This window comes from Pelodiscus sinensis, chromosome 19 (genome assembly GCF_052426305.1).
Source record: "Pelodiscus sinensis isolate ZL-2025 chromosome 19, ASM5242630v1, whole genome shotgun sequence".
Lineage (NCBI taxonomy): Eukaryota > Metazoa > Chordata > Testudines > Trionychidae > Pelodiscus > Pelodiscus sinensis.
This window is the reverse complement of record NC_143070.1, coordinates 6,802,765-6,826,287: the sequence shown is the minus strand read 5'-3', so window position 1 is coordinate 6,826,287 and position 23,523 is coordinate 6,802,765. Positions and strand designations below refer to the sequence as shown.

General features: G+C 48.0%; 1 protein-coding gene across 3 annotated transcripts; it reads left to right on the top strand.

The window, feature by feature from the left end:
* The first annotated feature begins 3,504 nt into the window (after positions 1-3,504).
* On the top strand, positions 3,505-23,523 carry LOC102448580 (uncharacterized). Of its 3 annotated transcripts, XM_075914000.2 has the most exons (5): positions 3,505-3,755; positions 17,474-17,546; positions 18,278-18,404; positions 19,349-19,462; positions 20,254-23,523. In XM_075914000.2, the coding sequence occupies exons 2-5, from the start codon at positions 17,475-17,477 to the stop codon at positions 21,492-21,494; spliced, it is 1,554 nt and encodes a 517-aa protein (XP_075770115.2). In that variant the 5' UTR covers positions 3,505-3,755; position 17,474; the 3' UTR covers positions 21,495-23,523. The 3 variants fall into 3 exon arrangements, with proteins under 3 accessions (XP_075770115.2, XP_089626924.1, XP_075770116.2); XM_089770798.1 differs by lacking the exon at positions 3,505-3,755 and having other exon boundaries at positions 15,954-17,546; positions 20,257-23,523; XM_075914001.2 differs by lacking the exon at positions 3,505-3,755 and having other exon boundaries at positions 15,954-17,546.

The window sequence follows — 23,523 nt, the reverse complement described above, 5'->3', positions numbered from 1 at the left end:
CGGCCTTCTCTTTCCCTTCTCTCACAGCCACGCAGGTCCACACTCCCTGCTCCTTTTGGTCCCTGCACAAATTCTGCCCTCCCCTTTCACCTCCCTGCTTTACACTCCTTTGCCTGCAGGAGGCAGCCTGTGCTCTCAAGCAAAGGCAGCAACGTCAGGGGATGTGACTGAGCACGTTCTGCTCACTGGAGCATGTTCAGTAACAGCAAAGGAGCCAATTCTCATGGGAAGCAGATTCTGATGCACTGTCATTGCCTGTGAGTAGCAGCCAGATTCTCTGTCCCTCCCCCCGACTTCCAGCCTAGGAATGAGGAGCAGGGACCCCACTGCAACCCTCTAAGGTGTGTGCGTGCACGTGCACACATACACACACACACACGCAAACACGCACACATGCACACGAGCAGGGGGGAGCTCAGACACCGAACGACCAACTGCACAAAATAATCCTAACAAATCAAACTGTGATTTGAGGGCTAATTTCATGATTTCTTTTGGGGAGGGACAGAGGCTGACTCATGAAAAGCCCCACGGGGCCACTGATATGAGGGGCAACTCAGACTGGACCACAGGGCTTCCCCAGCCTGTGCCAAGCTCTGCCCCAGCCTCTGCAGTCACTGACTCCCTCCTTTGCCAGCACAAGAGTGAATCTGGCCCAACCAGCTCCTGCCTCCATCTACACAATGGCTACATCTAGACTAGCATGATTTTCTGGAAATGCTTTTAACGGAAAAGTTTTCCGTTAAAAGCATTTTCGGAACAGAGTGTCTAGATTGGCACGGACGCTTTTCCGCAAAAGCACTTTTTGCGGAAAAGCGTCCGTGCCAATCTAGATGCGCTTTTCCGCAAAAAAACCCCGATTGCCATTTTCACGATCAGGGCTTTTTTGTGGAAAACAAATCTCAGCTGTCTACACTGGCCCTTTTGCGCAAAAGTTTTGTGCAAAAGGGACTTTTGCCCGAACAGGAGCAGCACAGTATTTCTGCAAAAAGCACTGATTTCTGACAGTAGGAAGTCAGTGCTTTTGCGGAAATTCAAGCGGCCAGTGTAGACAGCTGGCAAGTTTTTCCGGAAAAGCAGCCGATTTTCCGGAAAAACTGGCCAGTCTAAACACAGCCAATGATTGTGTTTGTATTTCAGTCCGTATGGGACAAGGCCCCATTGTGCTGAGCTCTGCACAGACACTGAGTAAATAGCCCCAAGGCCCAGTGCAAGGCCCTGAGTCTGGCCAGAGTCAAAGTTCCAGTCACGGCAAAGGAACTAATGTGTGTAACGCTGCTTTGCAGGGCAGCCTTAGCAGGGTCTAGGTTAGGAGATGCTGCAACGGGAGAATGAGAGAAACAAACTGGGGACGGGGGAAGAAGAGGAAACAGGAAATCTTACCCACAGACTATTTCTCAATATGGCCATGCGGCTCAGAGACTGTTGATTGCAGGAAACAGAAGTGCAGGAGTTTAGACTTTTATCAAGCCTCTTCAGAAAGAGCTGAGGGCCTGTATCCCTCTGTAATACCTTGAACATTATTGTGTCAGTTAACAGTGATGAATGTCACAGAAAGAAATCTCATTTGTCCTTTTATTCCCTCCAGGAGCCATGGAGAAGAACTGTGGGAGATGTCTGGCATCACAGACAAAAGGTGAGGTGGCAGGGGCTGTTTATATTTAAATTAAGAGAAAATTCCCGTGGAAACATCTTCACTGAAGAAATTCGAACACAAACTCAAAGATACTAATAACTGGAAATACTATCTCCAACCAGCACCCGAACACTGTATCTTAGCCCATACAAGTCACAGATTTTTATTAACATTCTCTGCATGTGTCTGTCCTTCTGTCTTTTTCTGATTCAGAAATAAAACACAGTTCTATAAGTTAAAATATTCAAGGATATTTAAAGCCGAATCCAATAATCATGATGACGTCAGTGCTGGTTGAGTTTTGGTGGCTTTCTTAGTCTGGGCAGATTCTTAATATGGAAGACCAGGGAATTCTCAAGCATGTTTATCTCAGAATGCTGTTGCATGACCAGCGATCATGTGGTTGCCAAAAGCTTTGCTATATGACCACTGCTGATGGACATAAACTGAATAGGCAACTAGGCCAGATTAAGGACTTAGCTAGTGATTGATCTGAGAGATGTTCAGTAGGTAAGAAGGTCACTTCTTTTTGGGGTTTGCCATGACAATATGTTCATTCAGAGTGGGGACCTCATTACAAATACGGCAGCATGAAATCTCATCTTCCTCCCTTGCACCTCCCAGATGTCCCATCATATGAACTGGAGAGAAAAGGGGGGAACCCCTCATATCACACCTACAGGGTGAGACTCCAGGGGGAGATTTTCTTTATCGAAAGAGAAAATTCCCATGGAAACATTGTAGTGAACGTGGAGATAAATTAACCAATCAAACACACTCCTCTAGCAATAAACACGTTAGGCACTGAGGAGATCCCAAGCTAAAGCCACCCAAACAATTCTGATACCAGCCTCACTGCTCAGTTCATGCGCATGATGAGGAGCAGAAACATTCTGGGCTCGTCTACACTGGCCCCTTTTCTGGAAGGGGCATGTAAATTTCATGAGTCGTAGTAGGGAAATGCCACAAAATGTCCGCCGCTTTTTTCCGGCTTTTAAAAAAGCCGGAAAAGAGCGTCTACACTGGCCCCGATCCTCCGGAAAAAGCGCCCTTTTCCGGAGGCTCTTATTCCTACTTTGAATGAGTAGAGTGAGTGTGTCTGCCCCTTGGTTCTTCTCCTATATCCTCCCATTCCTTTGGGTTGGGCTCTTTCTGGCCCTTCCCTTCATACCAGTCACATCTTCATGGGTCAAGGAATGGCTTTCCCTCCAGTGAAACCACAGGCTCCATTCCCCTGGGGGTGGGAAGGGGCTACCTCACACAATTCCACCTCTTCCCCGCCTCTCCCAGGACAAGGCAGGGAGGACCAGCTGAGGGATGGGGGGTTCCCAGGGTGGATAAATCTGTTTCCAGCCTCCTCACTGCACCCACCCAGCAGACTCAGTCTCTTTCCTCTAGCTCTCTCTACTGATCTGTTTCTGGGAGTCAGACAGAGGAATCAGGTGTCCACTCCAGGGGCTCCCTGGGATCCAGGATTCCCCAGCTGGAAAGGGGCTGCTGGAAAGTGTGAGAAATGGTCCCAACCTCTCCCAGGCTGAGCGTGGCCCCTAATGCTCTGATTCTCTTTCCCCAGAGAATGTGACTCTGGACCCAGACCCAGCTCATCCTGTTCCTAATTATCCACAGGAGAATTTTTATTGTGATGATCAGCTCTAAAAAGTAATTATTATTATATGTGACATTTGCTGCAGTTCACAACAAACAAACAAACTCCAAGAAGAGTCCCTTCAAAATCCTTATTGCACTCAGGTGATTTGTGTTATGTGGATATTTTCATCTACTGCTGCTGATACTTCTCTTTTGGCAGGAATGTGGCTGTTTCTTTAAGAGATGACTCATTTCCCCATATCAGAACGGTTATTTCCTCTAGTACTTGCTGTTTCAAACTCAGCATTCTCAGCCGAAGGAGAAAAGCGCATGTACCAGTGTGGAACAAAATGGATTTCTTTAAAAACTGTAAGGAAAAGCTACAATAAAATGCTGCAGCTATTTTACAGCTAGACACAGCTGTGCAAATTGATACAATGGAATGAGCACTGGAATATAAACTATCAGTTACTGGATGAGGATTTTGGAAGGCCAGCTCACATCCTAAAGGTCATAAAACTTCTCAAATCAGGTAAGTGAATCTTGACTGCTCGAAAGCCATTGAGAAAAAGGACTTATTGCATCCATAAGGGCCACTGATTTTTTGTACGACTGTTAATAATACAAAGATTAGATAATCCCATGAGAATTTTTGTTACTTTTTACGTTATATGTACATACAAAATACATTTCAAATACATTTCAAATCATTTTCATAGTGCAACACCATTTTTATAACACTTTGGCTTTGCTGTTCATTTATACTGTTACTGTGTTTTGTTCATGAGCTCTGGGCCAGATCCTACACTCAGTAAAGGCAAAGAAAGATTTGTAACAAAATAACTTCCTGTATTTAGCATAGTGAAAGAAACATTCAGCTGCAAACCCAACTGCTATTACTATAGAGCCCTGCACAGATACAACATTTATCCGCATCCTTATCTGTATCAATGCTGCAAAACTGAGCCCTGGATAGCCACATCAGTGGATGCAGATACCCATGGATATAAAGCAGATAACTGCAAATATGCAAGGTTCTAGATAAAAAATGTGTATACATATCTGTATCTGTATCTGCAAAAAGGAGCCACAGATATCCACATCCGCAGATGCAGATACCTGCAGCTATAAAGCAGATATCCATGGATTTGCAGGGCTCTAATTGCAGTTTTTTGCCTTTTGCCACTATTTTTCTTGCTTTTTCCTGGGGTGGAGGAGGGTGCACCGAATCCTTTTGTTTTGAAATCCTTAAGGGGAAGTCCAGTTTTATACAGAATCCGTGGGAATCATGAATGTGCTTGCAGTGAAGCAACTGATTTACGTGTATTGTTGAATAGGGATGAACTTAATCGCTGAACTGGGGACAGACACTTCAAAGTGTTTAGACAAGGGAGACATGTCTACACGCTTAATTTGGTGGGGGGGAGAGGTTGTATGTGTCTGTGTGTACTGATCGACAACAGCTGTTGAGTGATCAATTCATTAAACAGAGATCAGCACAAAAGAAGTTGGACATATGGCATTAGTTCTATATGCGGTGGTTAACACCTGATCTTGATAACCTAGTGAAAAGAGACGAAGGACAAGCCTTGCTTCTGGTACAGCAGGTCAGGTCCAGGTTTCTCAGCTCTCAACTGAGAGGTGCAAAGGCTAATGCTAAAAGCTTATTGAAGCTAACTTAGTTTATCTAACAGACTGACCTAAATCTAGATTAAACTAAGGGTGCATCTATACTGCACCCTAAACTCGAAATAAGATATGCTATTTTATTTCGAAATAGCTTATTTTGAAATTTGGCACGTCTGCACGGCTTGTGTAGACTTTCAGTGTAGACGTATTATAAGAAACTATTAGAAAAAAAAGTTTAAGGACAAAGTTTAGAGACTAATCTCTAACTCCTCCTGTCCTCCTTTTTTTCTCTATCTCTTCTCCTCTTTTCTCCCTAACACAAGCTCCAGGCACCCTGTTTTATACGTATAAGAGCCTCAGCCCTCCCTCTAGCCCCCATTTTAACTTCCTCATCCACAAATTAATGGGGCCACACTTACTCCATAGGCTGGACACATGTAACATGTTTGTACATATTGATGGCATATACATACAGGCTACGTCTACACTGGCCCCTTTTCCGGAAGGGGCATGTTAATTTCAGCTATCGTAATAGGGAAATCCGCGGGGGATTTAAATATCCCCCGCGGCATTTAAATAAAAATGTCCACCGCTTTTTTCCGGAAACTTCAAAGTAGGAATAAGATCCTCCGGAAAAGGGCGCTTTTTCCGGAGGATCGGGGCCAGTGTAGACGCTCTTTTCCGGCTTTTCTAAAAGCCGGAAAAAAGCGGCGGACATTTTTATTTAAATGCCGCGGGGGATATTTAAATCCCCCGCGGATTTCCCTATTACGATAGCTGAAATTAACATGCCTCTTCCGGAAAAGGGACCAGTGTAGACGTGGCCACATATTCATGATAAAGGCCCATACGCAGTAATTTCTGTGGTGGGGGGTTGCTTTTTTTGTAAATGTGGACCACAAGGGTGTGAATGTACCACCTCCCATGGTTTCCCAAGTAAGTGTGCTCCGGCTGCCCAGGTTAAGGCAGGAGCAGCATGTTGCTTGAACCTCCAGCCCCCATGCTCTGACAGGCTGGGGGAAGGCTGGGTCTGATTAGCCCCATCCCTTTCCCCAGGAGCAAGGCCCTGTCTCTTTGTGGCAGCTTTGTGTTCTTGGCCAGTTAGCATTTTCTCTCCTTTCTCAGAATTTGAATGTACTACAAAGGCCACCTTGAATCCAATTTGCACATGCAGCAATGGGCAGATGCCCACTCTGCATGCACAGTAAGGCCACGTGTATGCAACTAAATAGGATAACTGCATAATAATCATATACACATAGATGTTCGTATGTGTGATGAAGGTGCATTTCTAGCTTCACTTGGCTGCCAGTGCAAAAGTGAAGTGGGGAGGGGAGACTAGAAAGGAAAAGGTAGCTTTTTGTGTCCAAAATCGTTCACAGCATCTAAAACCTTCCATTCTGAATAATTACAACTTGCTTGCCAACAGGGTTATCTTCTAACTGCTCTTTATTTACTTTCAGCAGGCGCCTAATTCACTAAGTAAACATGATAGTTTCTTGGTGGGATATAAAACTCCTGTGTGGACTTGATTATCTGGTTTTTAAAGTAAAATATTGGAGTATAAAAATATCCTATCTTCCTAAAAGGATTATTAGCTCTCTCTTCACTTCACTTGTTAATTAATTTATGCCAGGCTGGTTCATAGGCTGTGTTCTCTCTTCTGTTTTAGCGGCGAGGAGTCCTGTGGCACCTTATAGACTAACCAAAGGGTTGGAGCATAAGCTTTCGTGGGCAAAAACCCACTTCGTCAGATGCATGTGGCGAAGTGGGTTTTGCCCACGAAAGCTTATGCTCCAACACTTCGGTTAGTCTATAAGGTGACATAGGACTCCTCGCCGCTTTTGCAGATTCAGACTAACATGGCTACCTCTCATACTCTTCTGTTTTAGACACTCATGTCCCAATTCTCATTTGTCCCAGCCCTGATCTTGTGGCACGATTGAGGGGGAAAGTAAGCAGAGAATGTAGCTTTCAGCTTTTGTGTTCCCCCTTTATGAAACAACTGGAGGTGTAGCTAGGTCCTAATGTAAATAAGAGCAGTCACAGGGCTGCTCTAACTCATGCATTGCCTTTCAGGGCACTGGGAATTAGAGAACGCCTGAAATGCTGGGATGCAAAGCCTATGGCAGCACTTGGAACGGTATTCCAATTGTAGTTTGCCACTTTCCAGGAAGACCCCTGCATAGAGGCGCAGGACATTTAGCTCAGTGCTTTGAGCATTGGCCTGCTAAACCCAGGGTTGAGTTAAATCCTGAAGGGAGCCATTTAGGGATCTGGGGCAAATCTGTCAGGGATGGTACTTGGTCCTGCCATGGGAACAGGGGACTGGACTCGATGACCTCTCAAGGTCCCTTTCAGTTCTATGAGATAGGAATAAATTGCCCAGGGAGGTTGTGGAATCCCCATCTGTGGAGATATTTAAGAGTAGGTTAGATAAATGTCTATCAGGGATGGTCTAGTCAGTATTTGGTCCTGCCATGAGGGCAGGGGACTGGACTCGATGACCTCTCAAGGTCCCTTCCAGTCCTAATATTCTATGATTCTATGATTCTATCTCCATATATATACATATATAACTGGGAATTAGGTGCCCACATGATCATTCTGTCTGGCCATCCTAGTGTGGCAGTTGGCTTAGTGGCACTAGATGAGGATTCAGGAGAGCTGAGTGCTGTTCCTAGCCATGCCCTGGCCTGCTAAGTGACCTTGAACAAGTCCCATCACTGTTCCGTGCCTCAGTTTCCCCATCTATAAAATAAGGCTAACAATGCTGCCCGTCTCTGTAAAGCACTCAGAGTGGGAGAGATGAGAAAAGTGCTCTATACAAGCAAGGTATTCTTGTAATAATGAGCCAAGAATCACACAGCCAAGGTGAAATCCATTCCTCAGTGTAAGGGCTGTGGGAGACCTTCACAGGAAGCAACAGAATTCCATTGCAGGGCAAATCTGTGTCAGCAAACCTCTTCTAGTGTCAGCCTGGCCTTAGCTGGCAGGCTCTCAGGGACAGGGAAGCTGACAAGCCGTACGTCAAACCAAATGAATTTTGGCCATTAATTTTGTTGGGAACAGGACCTGCACTTGCATCCCTGAAGCACCCTGTGTCCTGGGCTGTAGCAGTGCAGAGAGAAGTGCTGCGGGGCTAGAGGAGAGAGCCAAGGCATTAGGGCAGCTGCACCTCTAAGAGCACAGTCAGGAAGCTGCTCTGTGCTCCCGCGTTGGTCTGACACCCCGAGAGGAAAAATAAACCCCCCCTACCTCTCTACCTTCTTTATCCTTTGCACACTTGGCAGCTGGCTCACCCCCCTAGCTAACTGTTACCTCCACTGTCCCTCCCTGTGTGGGGGCAAAACTCCCACACAAGGGATGGGAACACCCCGCCCCTATCAAACGGCAGCTCCACCCCCCCACACCTGATTTTTCCCTTCTAGCCCCTCTTCTGTCTCACCCTAAAGTTACTTGACCCCCTCTGAGGCCGGTTAATTCCTGCCCCCTGCTCACACCCTGCCCATCCCCACCTCCTGCTGTGATTTGTCCTGGAACCTCTTTTTAATGCTTGTAAAGAGCCAGAAGCAGTATCTGAATCCATGTGAGGGCAGCAGTCACAGCAGCTCTGACACTGAGCATGCTCCGTTCCAGTGTGCATGCTCAATACACTCTAAGGCTATGTCTAGACTGCATTGCTTTCTTAGGATATCTCGGGAAAGCAACTCTACATCCAAGGAACGTGTCTGCTTTTCGAAAAAAAAAAATCTGAAAAAGCAGGCACGCTCTTTCAGCAGCCTTGCAAATCTCATTCTACAAGGAATAAGGGATGTATCAAAAGAGCACTTTCTTTCAAAATTTTGCTCCGTGTAGATGCTCCAAATTTTGAAAGAGCCTCTTTCAAAAGTAAATCAGAAAAATATATGCAATGTGCATACCACGAATGGCATATCTATTTCCGATTTAACATTGCAGTGTAGACGTAGACTAAGTAGTGAATTCTGACATATAGTTGCTTCTGTTGCTACACCGGTGTAGGGGAGGAGCTGATTCCCCCTCCCTTTCATAGTTCAGTGGACCATGGGGAACCTTGGGGGGGTGGGGTATCCGCAACATTTGCACACACACACACCCTGGCTGTGTCTACATTGGCACCCTTTTCCAGAAAAGGGATGCTAATGAGACAAGTCGGCATTGCAAATCCGCGGGGGATTTAAATATCCCCCGCAGCATTTGCATGAACATGGCTGCCGCTTTTTTCCGGCTCGGGGTTATGCCGGAGAAAAGCGCCAGTCTAGACGCGATCTTTCGGAAAATAAAATAGGAATAAGAGATCTTCCGGAAAAGGGTTTATTTTCCGAAAGATCGCGTCTAGACTGACGCTTTTCTGCGGCATAACCCCGAGCTGGAAAAAAGCAGCAGCCATGTTCATGCAAATGCTGCGGGGGATATTTAAATCCCCCGCGGATTTGCAATGCCGACTTGTTTCATTAGCATCCCTTTTCCGGAAAAGGGTGCCAATGTAGACACAGCCCCTGTGTGTAAGGGCCTGTGATATTGGATCTTTCTCACCTACATTATTTCTATGTTATTTTTGTTCTGCTTGTGGTGTAGTTGTTATATTTGAGGGTATTTTTGGAAGCCCCTATTCCATGAAAAGTCACTGTATCTTATCACCACCTATCCAGGTGAAAGGTTCTAAACATATGCAAGTTGTCTTTTGAGCTCTGTCTACTCAGCAGTGTTAGTTTGAAATAACGGACGTAGGGTTACCAGATGGTTTAAAAGAAATACCGGACACACTTGATCTCAGATGCAGTGGTGGGGTGGGGAAACCGGCTGGGAGGGGAGCAGGGCTGGCCGGGAAGGGGACAGGGGGAGTGGGGCTGGCCAGGGGAGAAGCAAGGGGGAATGGCCAGCGGAAAGCAGGGCTGGCCAGGAGGGGGTCGGGGAGAGCGGGGCTGGCCAGGGGGAACTGGCCGCCAGGAAGCAGAGCTGGCTGGGGAGGGGGAGCAGGACTGTCCAGGGGGGAAAAAACCACTGGGGAATGGGGCTGGCCAGCAGGGGAGCGGGAGGGAGGGAACCAGCCACCAGGGATCGGGGCAGATCCCGAGGTGCTGCCTGTCCCACGCATGGTCCCGGTGGGGTGCACAAGTGAGTGTGGCCCCGGGGATTCTATCTCGCCCTGCCCCCATGCTCACCCCCCTCCTCTCTACTGCGTAGTTGCGTACTGCCTGGCTGGTAGACACGCTCACGTAGTGTGAACGTATCTCCCAGCCAGGCAGTACGCAACTATGTACTGATACTCATGATACTAATAAAAACTTAATTAACTTAATTTGTTTCCCAGACAGAAAGCTCAAATACTGGACTGTCCAGTTCAAATCCAGATACCTGGCAACCCTAAACTGACATTAACAAAGCCCATGTCTTCACTACAAGAAGTTATTTTGACATAATGTTGACATAACGTCAAACTGGAAGCCTTCTTACTCCGACTCCTGTAACCCTGTGGCAGAGTAAGGGAAGTCGGAGGAAGAGTGCTCTTTCTTGGACTTCCTGCTGTGTAGACAGCAGCAAAAGCCAAAATAAACTATTTCAACTTAATCTACACAATTGACATTGCTCAAGTTGCATAGCTTACTTCGGCTTTAGCCCTGATCTGTAGACATGCCCTTGCTTTTGGAGCGAAAGGTCCCAGACATCTGTAAGCTAACTGTGCTATCTGGATGAAAGGTCCCAGACAAATATACTAACTTGCCTTAACAAAAAACAGGACTATGTAGCACTTTAAAGACTAACAAGATGGTTTATTAGGTGATGAGCTTTCGTGGCCAGACCCCCTTCCTCAGATCAAATAGTGGAAGAAAATTGTCACAACCATATATACCAAAGGATACAATCAAATAAAATGAACACGTATGAAAAGGACAAATCAAATTTCAGAACAGAAGGGGGATGGTGGGTGGGGGAAGGTAAATGTCTGTGAGCTAATGATATTAGAGGTGATAATTGGGGAAGCTATCTTTTATCACTTCTAATATCATTAGCTCACAGACATTTACCTTCCCCCCCACCCCATCCCGCTTCTGTTCTGAAATTCGATTTGTCCTTTTCATATGTGTTCATTTTTTTTTAATCGTATCCTTTGGTATATATGGTTGTAACAATTTTCTTCCACTATTTGATCTGAGGATGTGGGTCTGGTCCACGAAAGCTCATCACCTAATAAGCCATCTTGTTAGTCTTAAAGTGCTACATAGTCCTGTTTTGTGTTCCAGCTACACCAGACTAACACGGCTACATTTCTATCACTAACTTGCCTTAGTTTAACATACAGGATATGTCCTGTGGGTTTCTTACGTTACAGCCAAATTAGTTTGATATAAACCACTATAATAAAACAAATGAGCCATAAGAAAGCATATAGCTACCTATAGGCAAGCAAACAGGTTAGCTCTAGTCTATAGGCTACATTTTAGTCCCAGACACTACAGTCTCTTTGACTCTGGAGGACTCCTGTCTAACCAGCCCTCTGCTTCCTCAACTCTGCAACCCACTCACACTCATCACTCCTCTCTGCAGCCCCAGAGATGGGAGGGGGAGGGGGAAGAACCCCTTGGGTTGCAGGACGGGCTGAGGGGCCCTAAGGGGCAGATATGGGGACTGCACAAGGCAGTGATGTGGGGTTGAGGCAGAACTGACAGGTGGAGGTAGGGGTTGGATGGGGGGCAGAACCAACAGCCAGGCTGGGGACAGGAAAAGGTGCTTCATTTGGCGAAGTGACAAATTTATGGTCAAATACACTGCTTTGCAGGTTATTTGCATAGCAGAATGTTACATGAGACTCTTCCAGCTTGTTGAATTAGCAATTTCTCTCTTGCGTATTATTCAAGAACAGTGCACCCTATCCTGTTTTCCGGGGAGATCTGTAACAAATAACTTCTTATATTTTTAATACAGGTAATTAATTTACTGCACAAAACCAGCTGCTGACAGTCTAGTTTTCTGCCTGCTGTCATTGCAGTTTTCAGTCTCCTGACTGTGGGAATGAATTCTTTTGCTTTTGTAAAAAATAAAATCATGCTCAAGATCAATCAGAGCAGAAAACTGTAGCTTGTTCTCTTTCTGAAATCAGTGGGAATGAAGCATGTGCCGAAAGCTGATTGTGTGTTCAAAAATGTCACTGAGTAGGGACTTCAGGCTATACTTAAAAAAAATTTAAAAACGAGTATTCTTGTGACACCTTAGAACAGGGCCACTCAACTTTGGAAGCCCTGGGGGCTGCAAAGATACTCACAGCACATGCAGAGGGCCACAACTTAAGGCTGTGTCTACACTGGGCCACTTATTCCGTAAAAGCAGGCGCTTTTCCGGAATAAGTTGCCAGCTGTCTACACTGGCCCCTTGAATTTCCGGAAAAGCACTGACGATCTACTGTAAGAAATCAGCTGCTTTTCCGGAAAAACTATGCTGCTCCCACTCGGGCATAAGTCCTTTTTCTGGAAAACTGTTCCGGAAAAGGGCCAGTGTAGACAGCACAGTAGTCTTTTCCGCAAAAAAGCCCCGATGGCGAAAATGGCGATCGGGGCTTTTTTTCCAGAAAAGTGCGTCTACATTGGCCACGGACGCTTTTCCGGAACAAGGGCTTTTCCGGAAAAGCATCCTGCCAATGTAGACGCTCTTTTTCCAGAAATACTTATAATGGAAAACTGTTCCGTTTTAAGCATTTCCGGAAAATCATGCCAGTGTAGACGTAGCCCATAATGTCTTCCTGGTTAAAATGCCATTTAAGGGGCAATAAGAGGAAACTTATAGGAGTTCAGTGATTCAAAAATGGTACTAGTGTGGTGAAATTATATTTTAAGGTTTTGTTTTGTTTCAAATATTTTGCTTATTTTTCAATTTTAACTATGTATTATTGAACAAAAATTAGATTCTAGTTTTTCTTTTTTAATATTTGCTCCCTTTTCTCCTGTAACCCTTCTGGCAGGTAGTGCCTGCAGCAGCTAGGGCTGAGTTCAATATCTAGGGGTTCCTCTCCATCCATCCCAGACAGAATTGGCGTACGCCCCCACCTAGTCACCTCCTCTGGTTGCCTCTGAGGGGCGATGCTCCCCCACTCGCATTCACAGAGTCTGAGTGTAAAAAGAAAACCTTTAATAAAAGGAGGGAAGTAACATGGTATTAATTTGGGAAAATACCACAGAGTTCATAGGCAAAACCACAAGTAAATGTCCCATCCCTAGTAGGCTTGGCAAAGTCCTTTTCCTATCAGGTACTTAAGTCCAGCAATGTAAACCCTGGCTCCCATCCCCCGTCCTGATTTTCCCCTACATGCTCCTTCTGCCTCACTCTAGTGACTTGATCCCCCATGCCAGTAGGGGTGTGTCTAAACGACATGGCTCCGTCGATGGAGCCATGTAGATTAGGCTGATCGTCAAAGGGAAATGAAGCTGTGATTTAAATAATCGCGGCTTCATTTAAATTTACATGGCTGCCGCGCTGAGCTGACAAACAGCTGATCAGCTGTTTGTCGGCTCAGCGCACTAGTCTGGACGCTCCCGCGCCGACCTGAAAGCCCTTTATCGACCTCCCCGTTATGCCTCGTAGGATGAGGTTTACCAGGGAGGTCGATAAAAGGCTTTCATTTCGACAGGGGAGCGTCCAGAATAGCGCGCTGAGCCGACAAACAGCTGATCAGCTGTTTGTCAGCTCAGCGCGGCAGCCATGTAAATTTAAATGAAGCCGCGATTATTTAAATCACAGCTTCATTTCCCTTTGCCGATCAGCCTAATCTACATGGCTCCATCGACGGAGCCATAGGCTGTGTCTAGACTGACCACTTTTTCCGCAAAAGCACTGACGATCTCATGTTTTCCGAAAAAGTTTTGCGCAAAATGGCCAGTGTAGACAGCAGAGATTTCTTTTCCGCAAAAAAACCCCGATCGCGAAAATGGCGATCGGGGCTTTTTTGTGGAAAAGCGCATCTAGATTGGCCACAGACACTTTTCCGCAAAAAGTGCTTTTGTGGAAAAGCGTCCTGCCAATCTAGACGCGCTTTTCCGAAAATGCTTTTAACGGAAAACTTTTCTGTTAAAAGCATTTCCGGAAAATCATGCCAGTGTAGACGTAGCCATGTAGTTTAGACACACCCTAAATGTCTGCCCTCTGCTCAGCCCCTGGCCACCCCATTCCTCCGTTTTGCCCCCTTTTTTCCCTTTTTAATCCCTGTCAAAAGCCGCTAGCAAATGGGCAGGGACTGGACTCGATGACCTCCCTTCCAGTTCTAGTGTTCTGTGATTTTATGATTATGATTATTATAGAAAATGTGGGCAAGATGAAGGGCAGTGGCTTCAGCAGAACTACTGAGCATGCTCACTTACCCTAAAATCTCCCTAAGTAGCCTAGTCTGCTAGGGAGGAGCTCTCTATGAACCAGTTGCCCCAGGGTGCTCCCGGTGGCGCTGTTGCCAGTCCCTGCTTAGGATAGAGGGAAGCTGCTGCCAGACCCAGGGTTTGCAGGGGATAGGGCAGCTACATTTGGGGAGACAGAGAGGGACTGAAGGGGGTGAGAGGACTATGAGAGCCAGGAGGCAGTGAGGGAGGAGCATTCCCCCCCAGTTCAGGTCAGATTCACTAAGGGAAAATTGATTCAAGTCTGGTTCCAATTCAGTTCAAAGTCCTGGTGCTCTGGGTCTGGATCAGTTCTGGAGAGTCCAGCTGGGCGAATGGAATCTGCATCTGCTGGGCTTTCTTTGGGGGGCTGTGGGGCAGCCCAGGGGGGCTCAGGCATGGGGAGGGGTCCCTGGTTACGGTGCAGGCAGAGGAGGCTGGTGTCTGTCTCTGCTCAGGGTACAGAGCCCTAGAGCTGGCTGAGTTTCCTGGGTCAGATGCTGCTGCCTCCGACGTCATGATCTGGGAGCCCAGACTGAGCTCCCCCTTGCCCGCGCACGCTGCCGGCTGCTGCTGCCGCCATGTGCAGTGTTTGCAGGTGAGCGGGGAGGATGCCTGGGCGTGACGTGATGTCTTGGCCCGGGACTTTAAAACTGCTAGGCTCTATGTTCCGCTGTGCAGCCTAGCTCCGGGTTCAGAGTTTGGGGACTTCTGGAGCCCAAGCGTAGACTCCTGCCCCGCAAAGTAGAAGGTAAGGGAGGGGGAAAACTAGGGGGAAGGGTTGGGAGAGGAAGGGGATTGTGCGAGGGGAGGGTGAGGAATTGGGGGGCAGCAGGCACCAGGGGAGATGATGGAGCAAGAAGAGGAGACGTGGTAGCAGAGAGAAAAGGGAAAGGTTTATAAAATATTTTTAATAACTTGGTATGCTGCCCACGGCCAGTTTGTTTGCACCCCGCAGTGCAGTTTGGGTTTATGTGGGGATCATCATGTGGCCGGCGAGTTGGAACCAAAACAAAAAAGCAGTCAGTGTAATGATCTTCTGTCGATATGCGTTTTAGTAGTTAAATTCTTGGACTGTCATTGCTCATGAAAAGTGCTGTCATGGGTAGAAATCGGGTAAATGTTGCATTTTATTAATATCAGCAGAACTGACTTAAATGGGGCCTGTGTGTTGTGTAGTCTTGCCTTAATCTTTGTAGCCGTGCCTGTCCGTGTGAGAGAAGCTATTTGTATGTTTGCTTGCATATGCAACCACATTTAAGTTGAGGCCCTCAGCATGTTCTGTAAGTATCAGTGTGGCCCCTGGGGCTTCCAAAGCTGAGTTGCCCTAGCTCATCCCTGACAGGTGTCTGTCTAACCTGGTCTGAAATATCTCCAGTGATGGAGATTCCGCAATCTCACTAGGCAATTTATTCCAGTGTTTAACCACCCTGACAGGCAGGAAATTTTTCCTAAAGTCCAACCTAAACCCCCTTTGCTGCAATTTAAGCCCTTTGCTTCTCATCCTAACCTCAGAGGCCAAGCAGAACAATTTTTCTTCCTCCTCCTTATGACACTCTTTTAGGGTATGTCTATACTAGCCCCCTAGTTCGAACTAGGGAGGCTAATGTAGGCATTCGCTGCTACACACGGCAGTTAAACGGTAATTCAAACTAAGTCCTTAGTTCAAATTACCTGTTACACCTCATTCCAAGAGGAGTGACAGGTAATTCGAACTAAGGACTTAGTTCGAATAACCGTTTAACTGCCGCGTGTAGCCGCGGGCAGTTAGTCCGGACTAACTTGAAAGCTGATCTCATGTCCCTTTTCGGTCTTCTCTTTTCCAAGATAAACAAGGACAATTTCTTCAGCCTTGCCTCATAGCTCATGTTCTCTAGACCTTTCATCATTTGTGTTGATCTTCTCTGGACTTTCGCCAGTTTCTCCACGTTTCCTGAAATGTAGCGCCCAGAACTGGACATGATACTTCAGCTTGGGCCTAATGTAGATGGCCCATTCCCTGCCTAGGGAACGTGAGACTGGGCAGGTTAATTTCCAGTCCTCCTGTTTATTCTTTTCCTAAGCCAGGAGGGCACAGTAGTTCTGATGGGGGTTCTGCAGGAAGGCAGCCCGCACTGCCCCCTGCCTGAAACCTTGTGCAGGTGTTAAACAGCTGTCCGGCCCACCCTAGAGTTGACTGCATTGCAGCGTGCCTGAAGCAACACAGCACCAGCAATGGACAGGGGAATGGCTCCCGGGCATGGCTTGCTCATGACTGCTTCAGTCTCGTTGGATGGGCCTCAGCCTCTTTCCTTCCACTCCCCCGCTTTGCAATGGGGCTGTAGACTCTGGGGGAGAGGGTGGAGGCAGGCAGAGGCGTCTCCCTGCAGCAGATGTGGACACGTCTCTGTATTAATCATTCTCTCGTTGAAGTTTTTAGCTTTGTAGTGAGTCCTTTTACATAGAAACTTTGTATTACGTCTTGGTAGAATAGTCCTAGGACAAGTGAGGCAGAGACTGTCCCTGTGGGGTGAATGAGGTGGGAATGGAGAAGGCAGAAGGTGAGCACCTCTGGGCAGTTGCAAAGGTTGGAGCGGGGATGGAAGGCAGATCCAAGATCAATGAGCCCTGGGAAGTGGCTCTATTGAAAGGAGACTGGGCCTGTGGCTGCCTTGGGGGTCAGCAGCAAGGGCCTGCTTTGGGAAGCCCCCTCTTTGGAGGTGAATGTGGCAGCATTGAGACACCACCCAGAAGCAGGCAGATACATGGGACGGCTCTCACAGATCTTACACACGCATAAGATGATAGATCTGCAGGAGGGGGGGCAGTGGCGTAGTGAGGGGGCTGGAGGAGTCAGTTGCCCCTGGGCACCATGCTAGGGAGGTGCCAATTTAATCCCATTCTGCTCCTGCCGTCATCCCTCAGCTCATCCCTCACGTGCTCCTACTCTGCCTGCCATGGGCAGCTGGAGCCTCCTCCCTGCCTCTCTACTCCAAGCCCGACCCTCCTCCATCTCCACTGGCAGGTTAGTGCATGCGGGAGCCCGGCCCCAAACTGTAGGGGATGGGGGAAGATGCGGTACAAGTTCCCCTCAGCTGTGCACCATGTTCAGGGCCGTGCCCCATGGCGGCGGGGAGGCGGAGGGCGGGGGAGGGCGCAAATTTGTCCTTTGCCTCCGGGTGCATAACACTCTCGCTACGCCTCTGGGCAGCTGGGGTGTGAAATGGACCCAACCTCCTTTGGAAACCTCTCTGCCTGACAGGATGAAGACTCACGTCTACACTTTGCTCCAGAGGAGACAGGACAGGGAAATGGCTGCGGTGGAGTCGGCTCAGGTAGGGGATTTTGTGGGCAGCTGCAGGGGGGTTATTGTAGAGGGGGAAGGGGCAGGAAATACAGAGGGTGAGGCAGGGAGGGGGCCGGGTGGGATAAACCTGCTGGGACATGCTCAGCCTAGGGCCTGACTGTCTGAACAGGCCCATTGGGGGCAGGGAGGGAACGTTCTCCCTGTTCTAAAACTCCCCAGGGACAGAGCTGGGAAAAGTGAGCAGAGTCTCCATTGGTCCATCAGTGGCTATTCGCCAGGATGGGTGGGGAGGGTGTCCCGAGCCTCTGTTTGCCAGAAGCTGGGAAAGGAGATGGAGCCCTTGATGATTCCCTGTTCTGTTCATTCCCTCTGGGGCACCTGCATTGGCCCCTGTGGGCAGACAGGACACTGGGCCAGGGGGACCTTTGGTCTGACCCAGCTGGGCCGTTCCTATTGTATTTTTCTCACGCTGGAGACAGAGCTCACTAGCCAGAGGCTGCCGTGAAATAGGCGGGTGCTGGGATTCCTGTCCCTGTCGCCTCTGCAGAGCTCTGCTCCCCCCTCAGCCTGTGGCTGGCAGGTGGGTGGATGAGAAGACCCAGCCCTGCTCCATCTGCTGGGAGGCACAAGGAGCTCTCTCCCCTCTCTCTTCCCTGGAGCCTTCTGGCCTCTCTGGGCAGGGCAGGGCGGGATTCTGCTCCTCTGGCCTCCTCCTTTGTGACGAGTGGGGCTGTGGCTGGGGGGCTCCTGTTGTTGCAGATGCAGGTGACCTTCGAGGAGGTGGCTGTGTATTTCACCCAGGGGCAGGGGGCGCTGCTGGGCCCCGCTCAGAGAGCCCTCTACAGGGACGTCATGCAGGAGAACTACGAGGCGGTGACCTCGCTGGGTAAGGATTCCCGTCCCCTCAGCTGATCAGCTGTTTGTCGGCTCATCGCGCTAGTCTGGACGCTCCCCTGTCGACATGAGAGCCCTTTATCGACCTCCCCGGTAAACCTCATCCTACGAGGCATAATGGGGAGGTCGATAAAGGGCTTTCTCGTTGGCGCGGGAGCGTCCAGACAAGCGAGCTGAACCGACAAGCAGCAGATCAGCTGTTTGTCGGCTCAGCGCGGCAGCCATTTAAATTTAAATGAAGCCGCGATTATTTAAATTGTGGCTTCATTTCCCTTTGCCGATCAGCCTAATCTACATGGCTCCATCAATGGAGCCATGTAGTTTAGACACACCCAGGGATACAGCGTAGAACAGATTTGTTAGCACAGGAGCCAGGAGCCATCTGTAGAATCCTTCTTGGGGAGAAGGGGGCCCAGAGCCAACGGCCCTGCCCCCCATCTCTGCCCTTCAAGCCAGCAATTCTCACTTCCACCTTCCACAGTTTGTCCCTGGCTGTAGCAGACTCGTCACAAACCTTTGTCCTGCTTCAGAGGCAAAAGGTGTCACCTGCTCAGACACCCCTCCTACGCTCAGGTTACCATGAGCCTGGGCCATTGTGAACATACTGGCCTGGGCATCGTTCCTCATTGGGTCACCCCCAAATTCCCATCCCCATCTAGATAGTGGTGCAGGGCCCAGGGAAGTTGAGGCACACACATGGGATTACTACAGGGCAGTAGAAATCGCATGCAACATAACAAAGGGAACAGAGTGAATACAATCCCCATTTTATCACATCTCCCACCCCATTCCTGCCCAGAGGTCTGCTGCTGTCAAAATGTCTGAGTTACCGCAGTCCCATGTCAGATCAGCGTGACCTCAGGGAATGTGCCATGTGACACATACTCTGCCAAGACTCAATGAGCCTTCACCTTGTCTGATTTCCCCCTTGCACAGGATTCCCCATTCCCAAACCTGACCTGATCGCCCGGCTGGAACGAGGGGAAGAGCCGTGGGTGCCAGATTTCCAGCCCTCCAAAGAAATGGAGCTCCTGAGAGGCACTCGCACAGGTGAGGAGTCAGAAAAAACTGACACAGAAACCTTCCAGCGATTGCAGGAAAAAATCTGGGACTCCCAAAAATGAGCCATCAATGACAGCCCTCACTTCTGCCCCATGTCCCCCAAGTAGGGCTGCAGGTGTCATTCTGGCAACTACCTGTCACAACTCCTCAGCCATCATCTCAGCTGTCAGGAGTTTGCTCCCTATGTTTCTTTCCCTGGGACTACGTCTAGACTGGCCCGATTTTCCGCAAATGCTTTTAATGGAAAAGTTTTTCCATTAAAAGCATTTGTGGAAAAGAGCGTCTAGATAGGCACGGACGCTTTTGAGCAAAAGCAATTTTGCGGAAAAGCGTCCGTGTCAATCTAGACACAGTTTTGTGCAAGAAAGCCCCGATCACCATTTTCGCCATCGGGGCTTTTTTGCGCAAAACAGTTTTTAGCTGGCTACACTGGCCCTCTTGTCCAAAAGCATTTGTGTAAAAGGGCTTTTCCCCGAGCGGGAGACGCATAGTATTTGCGCAAGAACACTGACAATCTTAGGTTAGATCGTCAGTGTTCTTGCGCAAATTCAAGCGACCAATGTAGACAGCTGGCAAGTTTTTCCGCAAAAGTGGTTACTTTTGTGGAAAAACTTGCCAGTCTAGACTGGGAGTGTTTGGGTCGGGTCTGGATGCAGAATCCAATGTCTCAGTCTCCACAACTATTATTTTGTTGTGCTTTCTGCCTTTGCCATTCCCTTGTCAGTCCTTTCTCCCCAGCACAGACAGTGACTCCTGCTTGGATTCTCCCTGTCTCCCAGCAGGTGCTAGGAAAGTGAGGGGGAACAACAAGGCAAATCAACAGCAGGAAGACCCTGGAACTGTAAAACCACAGGGAACATTTTTCAAAGGAGCTGAAGATGATTTTTCCCAGTGTATGGAACAGGGAGAGGCTTGGAGAAAGCAACACAGGGCAGAGAGGCAGCTGGAGAACAACCCAAGCAAGAGAGTGGAGGAATCCCTTGAATTTGGGGGACGATCCAAGGAAACTCCAGGCCAGCAGCCAAATCACAATGGAAAGAAACCCTTTGAATGCTCAGACTGTGGGAAAAGATTCAATGAGAAGTCAGGCCCTATTCTGCCTCAGAGAAGGCACATGGGAGAGAGATTCTGCAAGTGCCTAGAGTGTGGAAAAAGTTTGAATGAGCTGTCATCCCATATTGAACATGAGAATATCCACATGAGAGAGAAATCCCATAAATGCTTTGAGTGTGGGAAAAGCTTCACTTTGAGATCAAACCTTAGTAGACACCAGAAAACCCACAGTGGAGAGCGGCCATATAGATGCTTGGAATGTGGGAAAAGCTTGAGTCAGAGGTCAAACCTTAATGCTCATCAGAGGATCCACACAGGAGTGAGGCCATATAAATGCCATGAGTGTGGGAAAGGTTTCACTGTACGATCAGCCCTTACTGTCCATGAGAGAACCCACACGGGAGAGAGGCCATATAAATGCCAGGAATGTGGGAAAGATTTCACTGGCCAATCAGCCCTTATTGCCCATGAGAGAATCCACACGGGCGAGAGACCATATAAATGCAAAGAGTGTGGGAAAGGTTTCACTGTACAATCAGCCCTGACAGTCCATGAGAGAACCCACACGGGAGAGAGACCATATAAATGCCTTGAGTGTGGGAAGAGCTTCCGTCAGTATTCATACTTTATTGTCCATCAGAGAGTGCACACAGGAGAGAGGCCATATAAATGCAACGAGTGTGGGAAAGGTTTCACTGTCCAATCAGTCCTTACTGTCCATGAGAGAACCCACACGGGAGAGAGACCATTTAAGTGCCTTGACTGTGGGAAAGGTTTCACTGACCAATCAGCCCTTATTGTCCATGAGAGAATCCACACAGGAGAGAGACCATATAAATGCCTGGACTGTGGGAAAGGCTTCAGGAACTCCTCACACCTTATTAGACATCAGAGAATCCACACAAGTCCTGCGTCAGCAAATCCCCCTAGGAAAAAAACCTCTCAGATTTCATTGTCGTGTAGGTAAAACACTTCTGTTAGAGCTTGGGCACCAGAGACCGCTCCACTCCTGAGGGAAATTCTCTCTGTTTCCTGCCTAATTCCCACACACAGATGAGAGGCATTTGGCTCCCAGAGATCCAGCTATCCAGCGCCGGATCAACTGGTCAATGACCCTCTGGTTCTGCCTGGTCTGAGCAAATGTCAGTGGGCGGGGGGGTGGAGGAAAACCCCCAATCACCCTTCTACTGGCTACAGCCCTGGCGTCTGAGCTGATGACCTACAAGAGGGAGAAGGAAGAGATGCAAACTCCTCCTGATTAGGGATGTGAGCGACTAGTCAACTAATAAGAGGAGCACAGGGGTATCGTTCAGTCAGGTTCGTTCTCTGTCAGGGTTCCTGGGTCCACTCAAATGGGTTCCTGACTGGTTCTCTACTCCATCAATGATGATAAACTTTCAGCGGTGTGTGTGTGTGTGTGCTCCCCTGTCTAACACGTTGACTCTGTGCACGTAAGTCAGCACAGCCGACTCCCAGAGAGCCCGCAGAGACCACAAATCAGATAAAGATCAAAATCACCCGAGCAGGTTTATTGCCAAATGACACACACTTATCGTTGTCAGCAGACAGACTCGCTGCTGTGCCGCTACACCTCATGTAAGCTGTGATCATGTGCTAACACCCATTAATGCTGTAGCGCCCGCTCCCAGCATGGTCAGCCGGCGATCACCCTTTGCAGTGCTCTTTTATAGACATGTGCAAACAAATTACATCCCTTCTGACATACCAGGTTGTCACGCTCTGTTACCGGGTTACCACCCCTCACCTTGCAGAAGCAGGGGCTAACTTACTATCCTTCATGCTGTCAACTTACTATCTATCATGCTGTCAATTTTGACCTGGTCCTGAACCTAGGGCAGTATGTACGTTAGTTCTTGGGGAGTCAGTTGGTACCAAAATGTTTCTTATTGAGATATTCTGCTACTCCCCTCTAGCTGGTAGCTTGTACTTGATCCTTGTTACTGGTGTCTCCCTATTGTGGTATTGGTACTGTGATTTGGCCTTTGTGGTACTGCTGATAGCAACACACTCCTACTAGGGCAGGGATGTCCAAACTTTTTTCAAAGAGGGCCAGATTTGATGAAGTGAACATGCGTGAGGGCTGACCATTTTGCCTGACATTCTTTGAACCATTAAAATTGAATGCAAATTAACTATTTTATGCAAAGTTTATTGCAAACGGCATACTTTTCATTTCGTCACATGGATGACAAATCTAAACAGGTGTTAAATCACTCTGCCTTTCATATCTGAAGGCCAGATGAAAAAAAAATCCAGGAAGCTGAAATATATGTCAGGAACATTGTAAAGTACATTACATATTATTGGTAATAAAGGTTGTCTGTCAACTTTTAAGTTCAAAAAATATGAACAGGAACATAACACCAAGTACTGTATACATGTTGGCTGTGTCTACACTGGCATGAATTTCCGTAAATGCTTAAAACGGAATACTATTCCATTTTCAGTTTTTCCGGAAAAAGAGCGTCTACATTGGCAGGCTGCTTTTCCGGAAAAGCCCTTTTTCCGGAAAAGCGTCTGTGGCCAATGTAGATGCGCTTTTCCGGAAAAGAGCCCCGATCGCCATTTTTGCGATCGGGGCTTTTTTCCGGAAAAGACTACTGGGCTGTCTACACTGGCCCTTTTCCGGAACAGTGTTCCGGAATAAGGACTTATGCCCGAGCGGGAGCAGAATAGTTTTTCCGGAATAGCGGCTGATTTTGTACAGTAGAGCATCGTTGCTTTTCCGGAAATTCAAGGGCCAGTGTAGACAGCTCGCAGCTTATTCCGGAAAAGCGGCTGATTTTCCGGAATAAGTGGCCCAGTGTAGACACAGCCATGGGCTGTGTCTACACTGGCATGAATTTCCGGAAATGCTTAAAACGGAATACTATTCCGTTTTCAGTTTTTCCGGAAAAAGAGCGTCTACATTGGCAGGCTGCTTTTCCGGAAAAGCCCTTTTTCCGGAAAAGCGTCTGTGGCCAATGTAGATGCGC

What these genes read in the sequence shown, in the direction of transcription:
- LOC102448580 (XM_075914001.2), top strand. Translation starts at nt 17,169, where the DNA reads ATGGGCAGCTGGAGCCTCCTCCCTGCCTCTCTACTCCAAGCCCGACCC. An exon ending in CTGCGGTGGAGTCGGCTCAG is followed by an intron (nt 17,547 to 18,277) that starts GTAGGGGATTTT and finishes CTGTTGTTGCAG; the next exon opens with ATGCAGGTGACCTTCGAGGA. An exon ending in CGAGGCGGTGACCTCGCTGG is followed by an intron (nt 18,405 to 19,348) that starts GTAAGGATTCCC and finishes CCCCTTGCACAG; the next exon opens with GATTCCCCATTCCCAAACCT.